Source organism: Montipora capricornis, chromosome 7 (genome assembly GCF_036669925.1).
Source record: "Montipora capricornis isolate CH-2021 chromosome 7, ASM3666992v2, whole genome shotgun sequence".
In the NCBI taxonomy this organism is placed as follows: Eukaryota; Metazoa; Cnidaria; class Anthozoa; order Scleractinia; family Acroporidae; genus Montipora; species Montipora capricornis.
In genome coordinates, this window is record NC_090889.1 from 26,024,765 (window position 1) to 26,043,984 (window position 19,220).

At 39.4% G+C, this 19,220-nt stretch overlaps 2 protein-coding genes and 1 pseudogene across 2 annotated transcripts; 1 reads left to right on the plus strand and 2 right to left on the minus strand.

Moving 5' to 3' along the window:
* The window catches only part of LOC138056633 (uncharacterized), a 7,196-nt pseudogene extending 3,732 nt beyond the window's left edge, over window positions 1-3,464 (minus strand).
* Window positions 3,465-3,525: 61 nt separating this feature from the next.
* Window positions 3,526-17,486, plus strand: LOC138056632 (uncharacterized). The gene is made up of 11 exons (XM_068902475.1): window positions 3,526-3,859; window positions 4,000-4,086; window positions 6,020-6,082; window positions 7,367-7,445; window positions 7,589-7,731; window positions 9,084-9,188; window positions 14,077-14,188; window positions 14,371-14,473; window positions 15,614-15,670; window positions 16,043-16,137; window positions 16,622-17,486. The coding sequence occupies exons 1-11, from the start codon at window positions 3,782-3,784 to the stop codon at window positions 16,711-16,713; spliced, it is 1,014 nt and encodes a 337-aa protein (XP_068758576.1). The 5' UTR covers window positions 3,526-3,781; the 3' UTR covers window positions 16,714-17,486.
* On the minus strand, window positions 10,828-12,791 carry LOC138057781 (uncharacterized). Its single transcript, XM_068903712.1, has 2 exons — window positions 12,229-12,791; window positions 10,828-12,044 (listed from the first exon to the last, which is right to left on the minus strand). The coding sequence occupies exons 1-2, from the start codon at window positions 12,708-12,710 to the stop codon at window positions 11,855-11,857; spliced, it is 672 nt and encodes a 223-aa protein (XP_068759813.1). The 5' UTR covers window positions 12,711-12,791; the 3' UTR covers window positions 10,828-11,854.
* Window positions 17,487-19,220: the final 1,734 nt, after the last annotated feature.

Here is a 19,220-nt window from a genome sequence, read left to right on the forward strand (position 1 = left end):
TGGAATGTTTTTTAAGCCATTCAAAAGACTTCCAGCACATGTTTTATCGGGTCTAAAAACACTCGGCTACGCCTCGTGTTTTTAAACCCTGATAAAACACTGCTGCTTGTTTTTTAAACATTACTTGGTTGATAGCGATTTTGCTGGTATAGCAGTGTTCTTGTCCTTTTCAAGCTAAGGTTATATTTTTATCAAGGCCCTCTGCAAAGGCTGCTACTACCACCACTCTTACATCAGCACAAACATGTCCCATGGCAAAGTGAGATCCGTTTTAAAGAAAGGCATTAAAAATAACCAACAAATTTTCAGTTTACTACTAATGAATTATCAACTCACATGACCACAATTTCTATTTGGATCTGGAGTTCCATTATCTCTAACACTATATAGAAAAGAACAAAATTAAAAAATAATATTTATTAACTGCATTCGTACATTCTGTTAATAAATGACATTGAGTTATGAAATGGCTCATTTCAAATTATATTGGGAAAATAAAAAAGCTGGGGTCAGGGAAAATTAAATATAACAGAAGAGTCGTCACTGCCTCACAAGAGCGAGTGTCACGTGAAGGTTCTTTCCTTGATTTCCTAGACAGACTATTGTTTCATAGGTAACTTCCCTTGCAAATGAACATCCATGTCTTGTTTGAATGGGGATACATCTATATGAATTTCAATTCTTTTATCAACATAGTGGTGGTTTCATATGCCTATGACTGTTAACATGAAAATTTAATTCCAGTACAAACACTCAGCTTTACCCTTAAAAAATGTACATACCAAACTGATTTTCCAGCAACAAGGGTTTGGACCTGAGACACCAAAACATAACGCATGACTATCAAATTGATGACAGAGAAGATTAACATAATCTTATAAACTAACAAATCATATACACTACCAAAGGTTAGATACCAAAAAATGTTACCAGTTTCAGGCCTGGAGTGCTGGCCTACATTGCTGAGTAAAAAGGGTGTCCAGTTTAAGTACATGAGAGTTTTGAAAGCAACCATGAGAGCCTAGTTACAGAAGCTTGTACTATGCATACAATGATTTCATATGATGTGGGTCCTCTAAACAGCTATGCCAAGTTTAGTTAACCGAAGATTAAATATGATGATGATTGAGACAGAAAAATTACAACAAGGTACTACAATTTCATGGTATTTTGTCACCTCTTTGACATCTAAACCTAAATCTTCAAAACTCCCCATGCACAATAAATTTATTTATTTAATTAATTTATTTCCTCCAATCCACAATACAATAAATATAAATATAGATATAAATACAGTGCACCCTGCAGATACAGGGATTACAGAGTACAAAAAGTAATTAACTTCATGATGTCAAATTACCATTAGGTAAGTACATTGAATATTTCAAGGACTCTTGGAAAGTAGACTGCTCACAGTTCACTACTTTCTTGTTAGATCATCAAGATCATAAATTATTATGGCTCTGCAAACTGTCATCATCTTTGTTTTCAATTAGCAAGTGTGATCTCCGAAGAGTGACAAATCTACGAGAGGGGTCACAGAGTGGGGAAGAGAGGTACCTCTCTCTCCCACATTATGCAATATCAAAAATCTCGACTCCCTACGCATTCAGTAGATTTGCTGCTATCTCAGAGCACATCCTCCACAGTGCAAACAAAGAGCAGCTGCTGCAGAGGTTGCAATCTTGATAACCAAACAGATTTAATGAATGGGGGACTATGAATAGTGTATTAAAAATTGAAAGGATAAAAATCCTGACTTGCCCAAAAAAGGCAAATGTGACACCAGGAAAAATTTCCTGATCTTATGGAGCAATTCTTTGGCATTAAATGAAGAAGTCAGTGTTTGACACTCACCATAACCTCTACATATCTCCCCGTCAAATTTTTTAACAATGCACATGGATTCTCTACATTTGACTGTACTACAGGATATTGAGCTGTTGCAAACATGTAACCCAAGGGTCGTTTAGTTATGTCGTTAACAGAACTGGAATTTCTGTCATAATGCAATGGAGCAATCAATTTGAATTCTTTACAGTCACTTGCTTCTAAAGCTGACATTACTGAAAGAGATAACAGGAAATGATTGATCTTTAATTTGACCTTTGTCTCCATACATGTCACTTTTTACCTGAAAGCAGAAACCCATAAGGGTTGAAACGTGTAACACGCGTTCACAGCTTCCGAATATTCAGTGCGAACTGATTGGTTGAATGTTTCAGTGCTAAGTACCATATTTGGAAACCCCTCGCTCTTGTTGTTCCAAATATGGTACTTAGCAAATTGAACATTCAGAAGCTTGTTTCCCAGCACACAAGGGGCCGTTACACGTTTCAACTCTTATGGGTTTCTGCTGAAAGTTATAAAAACAAGAATGCCAGAGCTGGAAAGATTTTTCAAAGGTCATAATGTATTTGTAATTTTAAGGAAAAGAAGAAATATCTCAAGGACAATCGCAAGAGTCCACTAGCTAGATTTCAAAATGTTCTACAAATGTCCCTGCATCAGGGTCACAGCTTATGAAGATTAGGTTGTTGCTAAACCTATTCTTTCACCACCCCCCTCTCTCCAATCGGCCACTGACCTCAGGTAAGAATGGTAGTTTACAGGTTAATCTTTCTGTCAAAGATTTCATTGCTAACCCTGTTCTTACAATTGACGCCAGATTTTCTCCAGATTACTTAAATTTGATGTTTTCTGACGTCACTCACTCACAGGACTACCATTCTGTACCAAGCACTGTGCAGTAAAATTTTGCAATTTTGGAGTATTTTTCGATATACATTTCGGGAAACTCGAATGCTCTTAGGGAACGTTAATATTACTACAAGTTTATCCCAAATAGTCTGGAGATATGTGGAAATTTCCTTTTGCGATCAAATAATCGTACTAAATAATCCTATTGAAACCAAACGTTTCCCCAACATTATTTTATTTTATTACAATTTAACACAGAGGCCAAGGGATGAAATGCAAAAGAGTTAAAGCAGATCACCGATAAGCTTCTCGATGCGATAAGCTTATGGATCGCGATGCAATGCTTGTCTTTGCGATGAAGCTTAACCTTACAACAACATCAAGATCCGACAATATTCATAACGATATTAATATATGCGCACTAACCTGAACTTAAACTGCATATTAAAAGAGAAACAATGAAGTAACAAAGATCCAAACAGCGACATTCCTTATCAACCATCCTTTGTTTTTTATGCCCGCTTATACGTTCTTCTGAGGGAAGACGGCAGTGGAAGTACGTCAGCTTTTGTGTCTTGGAATGTCGCAGAGTTTCCCCTGGGGTGGAGTGTGTGGAATGACCTTTAGGCAAATACTGATCATTACTCTGGTCATCATACTTTCCATAAGAAGCTCAGAAAAGCACAATGTATCTCCACTCAGTTTGTGATCCACACTTTGAACTAATAAATAATTATTTCACACCATTAACAAGTGTACGGTCCTCTTATGAAGATGGCGTGACAGAAATGCCCATATTTGGGAAGCATCTCAAGCCAGGTACTATTTTGCATAACTCTCGTTTGCATCCACTGTACAAAATGGTGATAGCATTGTATTCCGCTATTGAAAAGCGAAATTCGACTTTCAGATAAGCACCATCAGATTGTAGTAGAGACTGCCAGATTGATACGAAAAATGCTCCTTTTAGTTCAGTATTTGGACGAACAATTATAAAGGAAATGGCAATATTGACGCAGAAATTTAATGATCAGTAGTTGGGAACGTTTTCAAAGGCTCTGTTTGTTCCGGTTATGTGTCAATGATGGATCCTGCCTCGAAAGTAAAATTTTTAAGATTTCACGAAGGATACGTTCGTGGTGTAGCATTCTCACCTGTGGTAAGTTTTTTAACAATGTAAATACCTATTGCTGGAAACAGCTGACTCATGTAAATGCATGTCTGTCCCGTTCCATGACGAAAGCTCCCCTTTACGCCTTGCTTGAGACCAAAAGGCTGTCTTGTTTGCTTTATCTGTAGGACCGATACTTGTTTTGTTCTGGTGCGTATGATGGGAAAGTTAATCTTTACAGTGCCAAGAAGTGCGACTTGCTGGGAAGCTATCCGGTAGGACAATTTTTCCAAGATGAGTGAGTGTATCTTGTGATGCAACCCCCCCCACCCCCCCACTCCTCCACCTAGAAAACATTCTTTCCTAGTTGCACAGCAAACATGCAAGGAATCACCTGCAGTGGAATCAAAATGTTTCAGAAACATTTTTGCTCCCCGCTTTTGCAACAAGTTCTTTGGACCTCAATGGGGAAACTATTGCTACCACGACAATGTCTTCTTGTTTGCACCTTTACTTTTCCTTGAGACACGTTTTCATTGAGTTTCTATGATGCAAATTACAGTAATAGTTTTATGTCATTGTGTTAAGGTCTGTCCCATTGTTATCCCCTTCCCTTTAAGGGTGGCTAAATGCCATACCACCTTTTTGATCGGAAGGGTACTTTGTGGACACTTGAAAAAGTTTCTTTGGAGATGAAATCCAAACTTGTGGTTATACGTACTTGCCATCCTTTGAGGAGGGGAGGGGGGAGGGGGGAGGGGGGAGGGAGGAGGGAGGGGTCTAGATAGGATTATTAGTAAAAACACTTTAAACAACTCAGTACCAGAATGGCAAGCTTCAGGGCTGCAACCTTAAAGGTCCTGGCAATTTAAGTGTTTCAAAATTGTACTTTCTTATTCAACTTAACCCATTGACTCCCAGGGGTTCCCCATTGACGAGTAAAATCGTCTGGCATTAGACAGAGTAAAATACTAAGTCTGGCCGTTTTTGGCCAGTTTGGACGTCAAAGGGTTAAGCGTGCGTATGTTCCTACTTCAGATCTTGTAACATATTTTTGCGCATGTATTAGGTCTTCCCTAGATTACGCTTGTCCTGTTTTCCATTACAGTTTACGAAAGTATCTACAAGTTGAGCTCGAAAGAGTGCAATGGAGGGCCCTATCATGCATTTTTCCCAGGGTGCACTACTCGGACGCCCTTCAGTTAGCAGGGCTTGAGTCCATCAGGGCCCACCAGGAAAATTTAACAGAACACCTGTTTAAGTCTATTGTTAATGATCCACATAGTAAGATTACCAGCCTCCTGCCTCCCTCAGTTTCTATCTCATATGAGCTGAAAAGGCTCAGGAGGAGGTTTGCCAGGCCACTTGTAAAGACAAATAGATTTGGAAATTCATTCATCGTTAAGAATGCGAGGGAAGCATTTAAGTAATTTCTAAGAGTAGTCATTTTGTAATTTTATAACAGTAGTAGTTATAAATCATTTGTTATATTTCTTACTTGTAAAGATTCATTTAAGTTTAAATGTGCCAATTTTAGGCTCCAGAGTTGCTGAAAGGAGGGACAGTAACCCAAAGAGAATTTCCCCTTTCTTCAAACTTTGCCAGAATCAAATTCCCCTTCATAATGGAGACATAATAATGATTTTATGCAAGCAACCCTAAGGGCTGGGTCTTAATGGCCAAGTTAGCACTCTGTATTCTGGAGTATGGCCTAATAAGTTTCTTTGTATGGTTTTCTGAGCACTGTAGCCTTTCTTGTCCCATGCTGGGAATCACTCAATTGCTGCCAACACTTAAATCCCAAGATCATTATAACTTTCTGTTCACTAGACACAGTAAACCACACGTTTACAAGTTTTAGATTTTACTAGAATTGCAAGAAAAAGAATATGTTCATCACAAGATTTCAATAAAGCGTTCACAAATAATAAAACCTAATCCTATTGGTTGAAAGTGGTCTTTTAATTTCTAATCCCTGTTACCTTACACTAAGTAAATTATTGTCATTGTTGATGCCACAGTAATTGTTACTTCTTGTTCATTGATTTCAATCAAAATTACCGGTAATATTAAAGTAAGAAAATAATGAACAACAAGACATGGAAAAATGGTACATGTACTATTAAATTCTGACACCCACATGAGCTGAAAATAATGCCAAGTGTGGCAATTTTGATTTTAAGAATTTAATACTTCTGTGTTTGTTAGATTACAACATTAAGCTTGGCAAGAAATATCAAAGCTGTACGTTTTACAAGCGATGGAAGTAAGGTGAGAATAATTTTGTTAGAATATAGATATAAATCTTTTAAGTTTTATTTTCAAATCCATGCATGACTTGAATTATTTGAACAAAAGTTGTCTTATTTTTTTGTCACACTTATCAGTAGAGGGATTCTTAAGCCATAGATGTGACAAAGAGGATATTACATGGCCGCATGGAGATACGAAATTTTCTTCAAGTGTTGAAAAATATTTCACGAATGAGTGCAGCGAACAAGTGAAATATTTTTAAACATGAGAAGAGAAATTTCGTATCTCCAAGTGGCCATGTAATAAACACCAATGAAATACTAAATCACTTTACGAAAAGGCATGGAAAGGCGCGATTTTCATATGTAACCATAGCAACAGTGATATTTTCATGTGTGAAGATGACATGTTATTTTCACCTGGGGAAATATCATGTTTTCGCGCGAAAGCTCACTTGGTATTTCAAGCAAGTTGTTTTACACACCTTTAGACAAGACAGGTTCCTTGTAAGGGTCACGTGTAGATGAGCTAGATTACGATATTAACCCATTGACTTCTCTGGTGCCCTAGGACCCCCTCAGTTGAGGAGTAAAATTTTCTGGCACTAGATTAAATCTGTTCAGTTTCATCTGGCGTTAGACAGAGTAAGATCTTTTGAGTCTTACTCCCAGGAGTCAATGTGTTAAGGAACTAAGTTAACATATGGATGACCTTAGACATAAGGTATGCAGCTGATTGTCACAAGATTTTTTGTAACCAATCAAACAGCTACAAGGAACTGAGTTCCGCCATATTGCAAGGCTCAATTACCAGTAGTCATGACAAGCAATTAGCAGAACTCGCTTACAGTGACCCAGCATTAGCACCATTTCACAGATCAAGTTAATCGGAAGTAGTGCTTCTATATTTCTTTTCCTCCCACTTACCCAATTCCTGGCCAGTCTCGTGTGTAGTTTACTATTTGTGATTTATTTTAGTTAGTTTGTTTGTTTCTTTTCCATTGATTAGTGATTAGGTCCCTATTGGTTTGTTTATGTATTAGTTTTTACATGTTGCCTTTATCAAAGTCAAAAGACTGCCAGATCCCATTCCTATGTCTGCATGGTGGTTTAGAATCTCCTTAGTCCATTGACACCTGAGATACCGTTGCAGAACAGTAGAGCACTTAATTATTGTACTCGTCAACTGGTGGCGTCTGAGGGCATTTGTCAATGGGTTATTATAGTCACAAACTATGTCCCCTTCATCAATCTTCTTTGTAACAGTGTACTCTCTATCGTGATCTTCATGTAACTTTTTCAGATAATAGCTTCAACTAATGCTCGGCGCTTGATTGTTATGGATGTAGAAACTGGAGAACAACTACTTTCTTATGATAATTGTAAGTTTGTGATTACATTTTCACACCTGGCTTATTTCTTGATAAATGAAACATCATTCCCTTTCTAGGAGACTATTCATGGGAGTGTCAAAGTGAAAAAGTTGAATGAGTAGACTGATTAAATAAACATATTTTATTTTTAGGTGTCTACAATGGTCCTGATCGAACAGGTTTAGCAGTAGATGTGCAGGAAGGAACAAACCTTGTAGCATGCTGTTGTGTAAATGGACGTGGCTTGTCTATGTTTGACCTTAGAACTCCTCTTCCCTTACATTTCATCTATGATGTGAGTTTCAATGTAACAGTAATCATACAACTGTCATGACATGTGGTATCCATATAAGTATCCAAAGGTGCTGTATATCCTTTTGTGAGATGCCTTTTTACAAGACTGTTCGTAGAGCAACTTGCAGTTATGACCTGAAATGCACCTGCCCTAATTACCAGTAGTTGCTCATCATAATTAATGATAAGCATGATGAAGTTCCCATTTAAGTCTTAACTCCAACTACCTACAATGTACTACACCTACCTATAACAGCTGCTCAGTCATGATGGACACTTAAGGATGATGCCAGATGAGCGCATACCCAAACTGCTTCTGTATGGGGAGCTGCAACAGGGGAAAAGGAAACCTGGGGGACAAAAACTGAGTTTCAAGGATGTATTAAAACGCTGCCTGAAGATGAGTGGAGTGGATGTTGCCCACTTGGCTACTAACGGCCCACAAACTAGCCTGCTGAACATAACTGCGAAATGTAGTTACACTGTAACTACCAGTACTCACATCTACAAGTCATCATTGATATGTTGATGGACTACTGCAAAAAACTCCAACTACCTACGTTTTTGCCCCTAATTAGTTGCATAAGGATTTCATTGAACGTCATGAAATGTCTCCTTGCTCTTCTCTCCAACTTCAGCATCACTCATGTCTCAGAATACACTCAGACAACTAACGTCTTGAAGTGTCCCCCAAATGCTGCTTCAAAAGTGAGGGTGAACAGCTACATTTGCCCTAATCTAAAAATAATTCTTACCTTTACCCTTACATTATTGTTGGAAATAGATAGCAAGGCTTAGACTTGAATGTACACTGCATGCTGGATGTGACAAATTAATTTTCAACGCTGTTTTCAAAGAATTTTCTCGATGCAAAGCAGTTTGTGACGTCAACCCAGTATTGAACCCATTCCCTTTCATTGCTTGGTTATTGATCAAAGTATGACAACTTTTCCCATCTTTCAAAGCCAATAAAAAAGTGAAATTTCATTTTTCTAAAAATAACATGATGTACATGTAATTGGGATGATTTTGGAGAGTAAATAAAGTGGAGTTGTTGAGTTGTTAGGCACTTTTAAATTAAGAGAATGATATTATAGCAAGACTATGCATTGCTCAAGGGAACATGCTCTTTTTGAGCAGTGTGTGGGTCAAGTGTTATGAGACTAGTCACTAGGCCTGCTTGTATGGTTTATATCCTCCTTATCTCAGGCTTTACACCAGGCAGCATCTCCTCTTTAGTTGGAAGTACAGCTGTAGTAATGATAACAAAGACCCCTAGTGTAGGCCTGAAACTTTGTCCTGTTTCCTATTATCATGGGTCTTCAAGTAACAAACAGGTTATCTTTCTTGTAGCTGCATAACAATGTCATTAGAGATGTGTTGTTTCTTCATGAGAGTTGGCCTTGGTGCAAAGGTCAAAATGCACTGTTGACAGTGGCCATTGATGGCACAGCTAAGGTAGGATGTTAATTTTGACACCTAACATGAGATCATTGTCAATTTCAGGGTAATATGCAGAACTGTTATTAGGATTAGGGTTAGTAATACCGCAATGCACGAGCAACGCACATGCAAGTATTTTAGATAGCAAACTTGTATTGTTTGATAGCTATCATTAGAAGTGGAGCTGGAAAGAATAATGATAATTTATGTATCATAATTAGTTGGATATTTATTTACTCCCGCATTGAAATAGTTCAGTTGATTTTTCTTAGGGTTTGAAATCAAGTTGAAATTCGTACAGAATTAAAGATAGCTTTTTATGTAATGGTCTGCCGTGCAGTAACATGAGGAAACAGTCATGGTTAGCACTTTACCGTAAACGTCCATGTATAAGCCGCACTTTTTTTTCACAAAATTGAAGCCAAAAATCAAGGGTGCGGCTTATCCATGGATACATCTGTGTTTGGAGTTCTCAAAAACCTAATTAATATTCATAAAAATCCAGATGTCAAGAGATAAACATAAAGAAACTGAGAGCATGTTGATGTAGTTCATTGACTTTTTCATTCAGTGGTGGCTCCTAAAGGAGCAGTTTGTGTCTTCGAGTGTTTATCAGCGAGTCTTCCTCTCCAAGAGTTCTTTCAAGCGATTAATTTCCGCATTACTCGAACAACTAAACACCAACGAACAAGGAATCTCCATTCCTCCGCACAGCTGTTTGCAGTGACGTCTGCGGCCAGTCACTTCCACGCATATCTTTTCGCCACGTGCAATAAAGTACCACAAAATTTGCGAGTACTCGCGAGGTAAATGGCCAACTGTTTGGTTGTTTTTTTACCACCTTCATGGCAAATTTGTCGACTGCATTATCACGCTCCTGCTCCTGTTCTGTCCTGAAGTATTGTAATATTAATTAATGAAATAGAAACTGAAATGATTGCATCAATGCGCGTGCTTTCAGTGTTATCCCCAGACAATGGCCAGGCCCTGGCCCAGACTCCTCCCAACATTTAAAGCTTGGCTACTAAGCACTTGTTAATGCCGAGGGAATTTCAAGTTTATGGCGTGTTTCGAAGTGATAATCTTGTAAAAATCAGATCGAAATAGCATTTTAAGTTAAAGATGGTGTAAATTCCAATGGAAAAGAAGGTACGACCAATGAAATTTCGCTTTCTCTAGACTTGATAAATGTGAAAGATGTGAACTTCTAAGTCGGTGTTTCGAAATTAAACCTTGATTGTTCGATTGTTTGTCCTTCGTTGTTTGTAGCAATACAACTCTACTGAAACTTCAAAATGTATTGTTTTCATTTTTTTTCCAAAATCTGCGCTTGCAAATCGGGGGTGCGGCTTATCTACGGATGCGGCTTATACACGGACGTTTACGGTAGTTCCCCCAATGAACTAAAGCAAGTCAAAGTGAAAAAAAATATATATATATATTAGAAGACAACACAATGAATATGGAGATTGATGAACAAGGCTGCTGCCTAACAAAAATTGTCCAGGAGCCCTTCGGGCTTCCAGCATTAAAAGTTAGTAGCCTGCGTGGCAGGCCGTAGAAAGGAGCGCCGGAGTGTAGGGAGGGAGGGAGGAGGGACGGCCTGCAAGGACGCTATTGTTTTCTTCATTCCGCCCCCTAATTAAATATGCAAAACCCACTCAACTGTGGAATGTCTGGCTGTCATAATTATCCAATCAGAATCACGCCGCTTTTTACCTGTTTCCGGTTTCCGTATGTCTTGTTTTCATTTTTTGCGCGAGAAAATGAAATAATTTGAATATCTTTGGAGGATGGAAAAAGGGATAAGAGGCCGGCCCAAAAAAGAAAACTATTGTAACGATGTTTGTAGAGTTTGCCAGGCGAATCTGATGGTGACATATGGGAACTGTGTGGCGAAATCGTGTGTAAATATATTTAAGGACGTTCGCGCGAAAATTTTTCAACATTGATTTTTTTCTGAAACTTTTACCACTGTAAGATGATGAGTTAGTTATGTCAGAAATGTAAAAAAAATGGGGGGTCACCGACTTCGTTTTGGAGAGAACATGCCCGGAAAAACACCCAAAATGTGACAAAATCGGGCTTCGTTAGCGAATAAGGCCAGTGTCTGTAAACCCAAATATATTGCAATTAAATCTTTGAAGTGAAATCTTCTCTGCCAAATATTGTTTAAGTGGACTTATTAAGTGAATTTAGTCAACTGGTGAGGTTCCTTAAAGATCAAGTTCGCATTTAGCGACCACAGTTTCACGCGCCTTGCCGCCGCAAGATGGCAGGATTTGATGTCCCGTGAGCAGAAATCTTCAAATTTTTTTAACTTCCCACATTGATTTTTTGTTCATTGTTGGACAACGTGGAGATAATTGTAAATAAAATCCGTTTCTGGAAAGAAAAATTGGGGTCACCGAACGTCCAAGACCGTTAAATCCAGGCAAAGCTATAGCAATGGCCTTTTGCCCTACCATTTCTCATTTTATTACTTGGCACGCGCGCTCGTGTATGACGTGGCGTGTGCATTTGCGTGCGCAGTAAGGATGCGCAGAAACAATTGGCCCGAACGTCCTTAAACCGTTTGCGAGAAAAGAAATATTCGGAGTTGTTTTGAGCGGATCTCTGAAGAACGTTGGGATAACAGTGATTGCTTCTCACAACGAGTCGCAAGTGGCCTGCAATGCCTGTTATCGGAAGATCAAAAACTTGTGTGAACTTTTCCCATTCATAACTACAGGTTTAGCGCTGAAGAGAGAAGAAAACAAGGAGAATTCCGAAGGTGCGAAGAGAAAGTTACTCGACGTTTTGTCGCCTGCAGCACGCAGCAGTCCTCCTAATCGAAAAAGCGTAAGAACTAATTCTCCTGAACTAATTCTCCTAAAACAAAAAGAAACGAAAAAGTAATGGAAGCGTCCAATGTGAAGAGCAAAAAGTCTCTACAATTTGACGACCGCGGAAAAACCGGCGATTTTTTTAGAGCAGTTCATTGCAATGTGTTGTCTAAATGCAACATTGATGATTTGGATATGTCGTTTGTATATTAAAATATACAATCCCTCACCTTAAACCGGTCCATGTTTCAACTGTATGCGACTCATCCACAACACAAGCCACTAAACTGCTACTGAAAGTAGTGTTCTTCTTCAGTGATTGAAGAAATCGCTTATCTGTGACACTTTCCGCTGATGCATAGACAACATCAAAATTCCCTCCTTCGATGTCTTCCAAATTACCTAGCTTTTGAGCCAAATTACAAGCAGTCAAATTCATGGCTTCGACTTCCATAACGTGGTCGTTAATGATACTGACAAGAGGCGTTATGACTAACAAAGAAGCATAATTTCCTGCTCTTTTCGCGAGCAACACAAGAAGCTGAAAAATTAGACTCTTTCCATAGCCTGTTGGTAAAACGGCTAAAAGATCCTTTTTCTCAAACAAATGTCTGATCGCCGTCTTTTGCTCTGCTTTTAGCATGAATTTGATTCCATTTTCTTCCAAAGATCGCATCGTTTCCTTCAGCAACAGTTCAAACCGATCCTCCATGTTGAATATTGAATTGAGAAGACCGATGCCCTTGCATGACAGGTCGCTAACCAATCAGAACGACGGATTGAGTAATTCATAAAATCTGACCAATCAGGATTTTTACGTTCATCTGGTGGACGAAAAAAACCGAGAAAACAATAGCGTCCTTGCAGGCCGTCCCTCCTCCCTCCCTCCTTACACTCCGGCGCTCCTTTCTACGGCCTGCCACGCAGGCTATAAAAGTTAGTGGCTCAAGTAATTTTTTCAAGAGCCCAGAATTAATTAATTCCAGCTGGGATCATATTTACAAGAGAGTGAGGATGAATCAAGTAAGACACTTGTTCGGGCTACTTGCTCAGAAATGTGGTTGCCCGCGCTTGCAAATAAGGCACTCCAGGCGACCGGGCGACTGTTAGGCAGCCACCTTGGATGAAGATAACCTTATGTTGACAACCATGTTAATATGAAATTTGCTTCATTTTTTGACTTTCATTGACTTGCAACAGTGTGTTTAAGCCTTCCCCACCTAAGAATGATACCAGATGATTTTACTTCTCAACTGGGGGTGATTTAGGTGTGAATGGGTTAACAAAATCTAGGTCCCCTAAAATCCTTACCCACCTGTTTGTTTGTTATTTATTTGTTTGAGCGGGTTGAAGTTTTGGCAGCTATTCAGCTGATGTCGACCTGCTATACCCACCCACCCATATACACACAGAGGACAGCCACAACACTGGGAACTTCATCCCCTACTCTTCTTGAATAGTGTGTGGGTTCTTTAACGTCCCACAGGGAACTAATGAACATGGGAGTTATCTGTGAGACGGGACCTCCAGCTTATCGTCCTTATCCGAGAAGACTTGAAAGTCTAACCATTTGCGGATGTAATTACAAAGGCAGCACTTTCTCCTCAGTTATTTAAAGACCCTGAGTGTTGGTCCGGCCGGAGTCAAACTCACGATCTCTCACATGGCAGCCCAGTGCTCAACCAACTGAGACACCGGGGCGCGGTCAACCTAGTTCCCAGGGTCTCTCTTCTCTGCCTCAATTGACAATGGACGCAGAGAAGAGAGACCCTGGGAATGAGGTTGACTTGTAGATTTTACTTTGTCTAATGCCAGGCGATTTTACTTGTTAATTGGGGTGCTTTTATGGTTTGAATAGGTTAAGAATGAATACACAATATTTTACTTAATATCTGTTCACTTTCTGATTTAACAAAGTAACCAAAATATCAAGAAAGTCACTTCTAACTCTACTTTAGTCAATGCTTGTAGGTGGAAAAAAACCAACTACTGTTTTGGGTATTCTGAACCTAAAACACTCCAACTGATCATACTATACATCCCAGTTGCAGTTGAAATGTTTCAATGTTGCTTTCAAGGTCTCTACAAAAGATGGAAACACCCTCCAGAGCACAGAGCTTGGTTCCATGTTAAACACTGCTGCTCCAACGCCAGAGCCATTTGGTTCAATGGCTGATGATGGATTTTACAGTAAGTGTTCACTTCCAAAATTGTTAACCACAAGAACTGCCAACAGGGCAAAAACCTCATGAGTGATCTTTGCACATGTCTTTATTTTGCCAATCATGCCTGAGATCTGCTCCCTAAGATTCCCTTTAGTTATTGGGTGAAATGTTTAATACTGTATGTCTGTGTTTCGACACTTGCTTTAGGTCTTATTATGTTTGGAGGCGAATTTTTGACAAGTTTTGTTCCAGAGGTTGGAGTCCAGGAACGTATGCTGGAACACGGAAAAGACCCCTTGTGGAAAATCAAGTATGAAGAACATTCCTTTGCATACATTATGCATCTATATTGTTAACACTTTTAATGGGTTCCTGCCCTTTCTCGTACCCCAAACCACTGTATGGCCTTGTAATCAGTGGTGTAGCAGCTTTCGTAATGTATAATTTGATTGGCTCGATACCTAAGCTGAAAACAAAGCAGTAATTAGCAGCTCTCATAACCGGCTATTGTTTGGTATTGTAAGCAGCTTCTATTGTTTAAGTCTAAGTCATTGTTTCAATTGTTTAGTGTTTTGTTTTTGGGTTAGGGTATCAAGTCAACCGTGCACTGGTGGCTCAGTTGGTTGATCACCGGGCTGCCATGCGGGAGGTCGTGAGTTTGACTCCGGCTGGACCAACACTCAGGGTCTTTAACTAACTGAGGAGAAAGTGCTGTCTTTGTAATCACAACCGCAAATGGTTAAGACTTTCAAGTCTTCTCGGATGAGGACTATAAACCGTAGGCCCCATCTCACAAATTAATATCTTCCATGTTCATTAGTTCCCTGTGGGACATCAAAGAACCCACACACTATTCGAGAAGAGTAGGGGATGAAGTTCCTGGTGTTGTGGCTGTCCTCAGTGAGTATATGGGTGGGTGGGTATAGCAGGTCCACATTAGCTGAATAGCTGCCAAAACTTCAACCTGCTAAAACAAATAAATAACAAACAAACAAACAATTATACGTTACGCGAGTTGCTACATGACTCCTTGTGATATCCACAGAAGATTTTTTACGGGTATTTACGATAAATAGTCATAGGCCATAGGTAAGTGATTTATCTGTAAATCCTGTACAGGTCGAATTTGAATCTTGATTCTGACTTGTCAATTGAATGTGTGATATCCTTGCCTGGGTACATCAATTAGCATTGCAGAACTCAAGGTATAGCTGTTAGGTTGCTGTGTAGATGTGATACAACACTGACCCAAATTTTTGGGTTATTACATCACCATTCAGTTAATAGGTGTTATATCCTTTGTTTTTGTAAAAATGAGAATTTCTGTAAATTAGGGAAATGCAAGGGACAAGCCAGCACTGATTAATATGGTGTTTACATGTAGTCTGAACGGGTGATAATACGATAAATAATAATATTATTATTATTATTATGTTATCTTTTTGTGTAGGTATACTTCCAATGGAAGCACACTTTTCACTGCTTGTGATAGAGGTGTTATAAGAAAGTAAGTTTAGTGGCAAATGTTGTTTTACATAATTTGTTAGGTAATATAACTCCAATGAGAACATTTTTTGAATATGTTCTGATTTTCATCTCAGGCCATCAATAAATTACTGCATCCTTTTGAAAAATGGAAGAGATATTAGCTTGCAGGATTGCAGAGATGCGGTGATGTACATGTAGTGATTAGCACTTGCACTTATTCTTGTCCGCGGAGTCAGTAGTGGCTTCACAGCTGTGACATGTATGTCCTTTCAAAGGGGAGAGGACACTTGTTCAATGTTGTTTCATGTCACATGCATGTGAGCTATCAGGGTTAGGATTAAGTTCTAAATTCAGTGTGATGATTATTGACTGCCAATAATAATAATTGCAGGTATCGGCGATTTCCAGATCACCATGAGTTTGTAGAAGATTTGTTCTGCCATTCTGATGATGTTGAAGACATTGATATTTCACCTTATGATGAGTGTATCCTTGCCTGCCCTTTAGTTTATATTTCCTATTTTGTGTGGCAAGGGTAAAGAAAAAGATATTTTGATGCCTTTCAATGGAACCTTTCCCATTTCCGTGGAACATTTGTTTTCAATAATATTAAGTTATCTTGTAACTATATTATAGCTTCAGCTAATTTGGGTAGTTGTAACGTCTCATAAAGAAGTTTTGTGTTGTTACATTATTTTACACGAAACAAGAAAACTTCAGTAGACAACAAGTTCAATGTCTGTCTCAACTCCAATTTATAAATGGGTATTTGTACCGTGCAAGAGGTTAGCTTACAGGGGATAGGGTTCCAAGAAACAATGCCTCTTGTTGATTCATTCAACCGAAACTTTGATAAGCTCCACCTCCCATGGTCTGCCGTGGTTGTTGTTGTGTGTGTGACTTTACCCCTTTTGTACACCTGAACAGTATAAAATGTTGGCTATATAGCTCCTTAACGATGTTTTTTTAGACCTAGTTACAGCTTCAAAGGATCAAAGCGTGGGTGTATACAAGCTTGGTCCTCCAAGTCATGGTGCCGTTGAATATGGAGAAATAAGATGACATAATGACAATTGATATCCAGAAGCCTGGATATCAGATCATCCTTGTGCCACAGGAACCTCAACTGGAGAGTTGCCCAGGGTTAGATTTAGGGGAAGGGAAGGTGTCTGACAGCATCAGTATGAACCATTGCGAAGAAATCACGTGGAAGACAGATAAACATGCAGGTTGAATGCCTGTCCTGAAATCATTCGAGCTGTGAGCAAAGCATCCAGCGGGGTCAGGACTTACTAGTGGTTCATGATCAGACTAATAAATGAAAAGAAAAATGTGTCCTGACATTTCGTGGGATTTGCTTTACATGAATCATGTTAGTGCAAAAGTAACTAAGTGCAACTGTTTTCCTAAACTCTTCAAGGGTTTCCTCCCAGGCTTTTGCTCATGTCTGTCTTGTCAGTGTACCACCAACGAAACAAACATTAATACATTTAATTGTTTTCTTTAATAATGACATGGTGTTCAGGAATTTTAAATCTTGACGCAGTCACACAAAGCTTAGACTAATGACAGGCATTTTTCATAGTGTGCTCGTGCCAAACGAAATTTTTTAAAAACAAGCACCAAAAATGCAGCAGGCCTTTAACGTAAAGTTCGGTGAGCTTAACTGGTCCATCATAGCCTGGACTTTTTAGTTTGTCATCAGGCCACATTGGGTAGAGCTTGGTGCAAGACTTGGGTACTAGGCTTAATGCCCCAAACAACAAGGTGTCGTCAGACTACGCAATGTAAAGTCAAATTGTCATTAAAGAACCCTGGAGTTGAGAATCTCATTACATTCTAGATTGTGTTGTTTTTGTGCATTTCCTGTCCCGAATGTCGGTGGGTTCGCCGTAGCGAGTTCATCCCGTTGAAGTTCGCCCCACCGTTTACCTATTTCGCCTCCAAAGTAGATCAAGTTCGCCCCACGATCGTGCAATCTTTTATTGATAAAAAGGTCTTGATCGATCGTCGCTTTCGCGGAGTCACCGTGACCGGGAGCGAAAACAGTTATTACTTTATTATAACGGGGGTCCAACTACGTGGGGCGAACAAAAAGTTGTATACGTTGATGAGGAAGTATGTGGCGATTCACGTCACTTCGTTGAAGTTGTACAATATGGGCAAAGTATCCCATCTCATTGCGTACGGATGGATTTAAAGTAATAGTAGTGAATGAGCGTTGCACTTTTGTATGCTCACGTTGTCGCCAAAACCTTAAATTTGGTTATTTCACGTTGTTGTTTTGCGGAGTACAACAAAGAAATTCATCAAAATGCGTGCTACACGTGCAGGACCGTGCAGCACGATCGTTGTTCAACGAATAATATTAGGAATTAGGGAGCGTGCTCAAGACGATGACGACGGCTACGAGAACGCCACAAAACAATGGGTTTAATTAGCAAAAACAATAGCACTGCGCGCCCGGCACGTGCGTTTTGCATTTTGGTACATTTCTTTGCCGTGCTTGTCCTGACAACAGGGAGCTTAAGCAAGGACGATGACGACGGCTACGAGGACGCCACAAAACAATTAACAATTATTCGCCGAAGGCAAAGTGATTATCGGTGAATATTCACCGAGCCGAATAATTGTTTTAGTATAAATGCACAGGTGATTATTTCAAAAAAAGAAAAAAAAAACATTTCAACGCGTAAATCATCTTCACTTACAGTGGCAAAACGACTACTGGCAGCCATTTTGTCCGTCGAGGTGATTATCGGCTGATAATCCGAAATAGCGAGCCAATGAGAGCGCGCGATTTTGTATAATCACCTGTTATTAGCAAAAACAATAGTACTGCACGCCCTGCACGTGCATTTTATATTTTGATACATTTACCCATTTATTTGACGTGAAATGATCAAATTCGAGGTCATGTGGAGGACGAGAGCACCTGACGATGAATTTTGAATTTTCTCTCTAAATATCCACACCGTTCGCACCAATTTTATTCTTGGAATGTGGATTCATATTCTCCATGCCAAGCGACTTGGAGTAATCGCAAAATTATTACAGTGACGGGATAATAATATATTTGCACAACGTTCTCGTGCCGTCGTCATCGTCCTTGCTAAGCAGGGAGCTTACGCAAAGACGACGTCGACGGCTAGGAGAACGCCACAAAACAATAGGGTGCTAAAGCAACGACAACGGCGACGGCAACGAGAACGTCACGAATTTGCATATTTAGTAGGTAAAAACAATAGCTTTGCACGCCCTGCACTTGCGTTTTTCACTTTTGTCCATTTCGTTGCCGTCGTCAGCAAAACAACAACGTGAAATAGCCAAGTTTTTGGTTTTATGAAGAACGTCAGCACTTGAGGATAAATTTTCATTTTCTCTCCTAAAATGGAGTGCCGTTCCGACTGGTGTCATCTTTGAGGAAATACCGCACCCTTGTCATATTAAAAACGTTGAAATAGTCACGAAGCGATTAAAATAACGCAAATTTATATTTTGAGATGACGTTCTCGTTACCGTCGCCGTTGTCGTTGCTTAAGCTCCCTAATAGCTCTAATGAGCAAAAA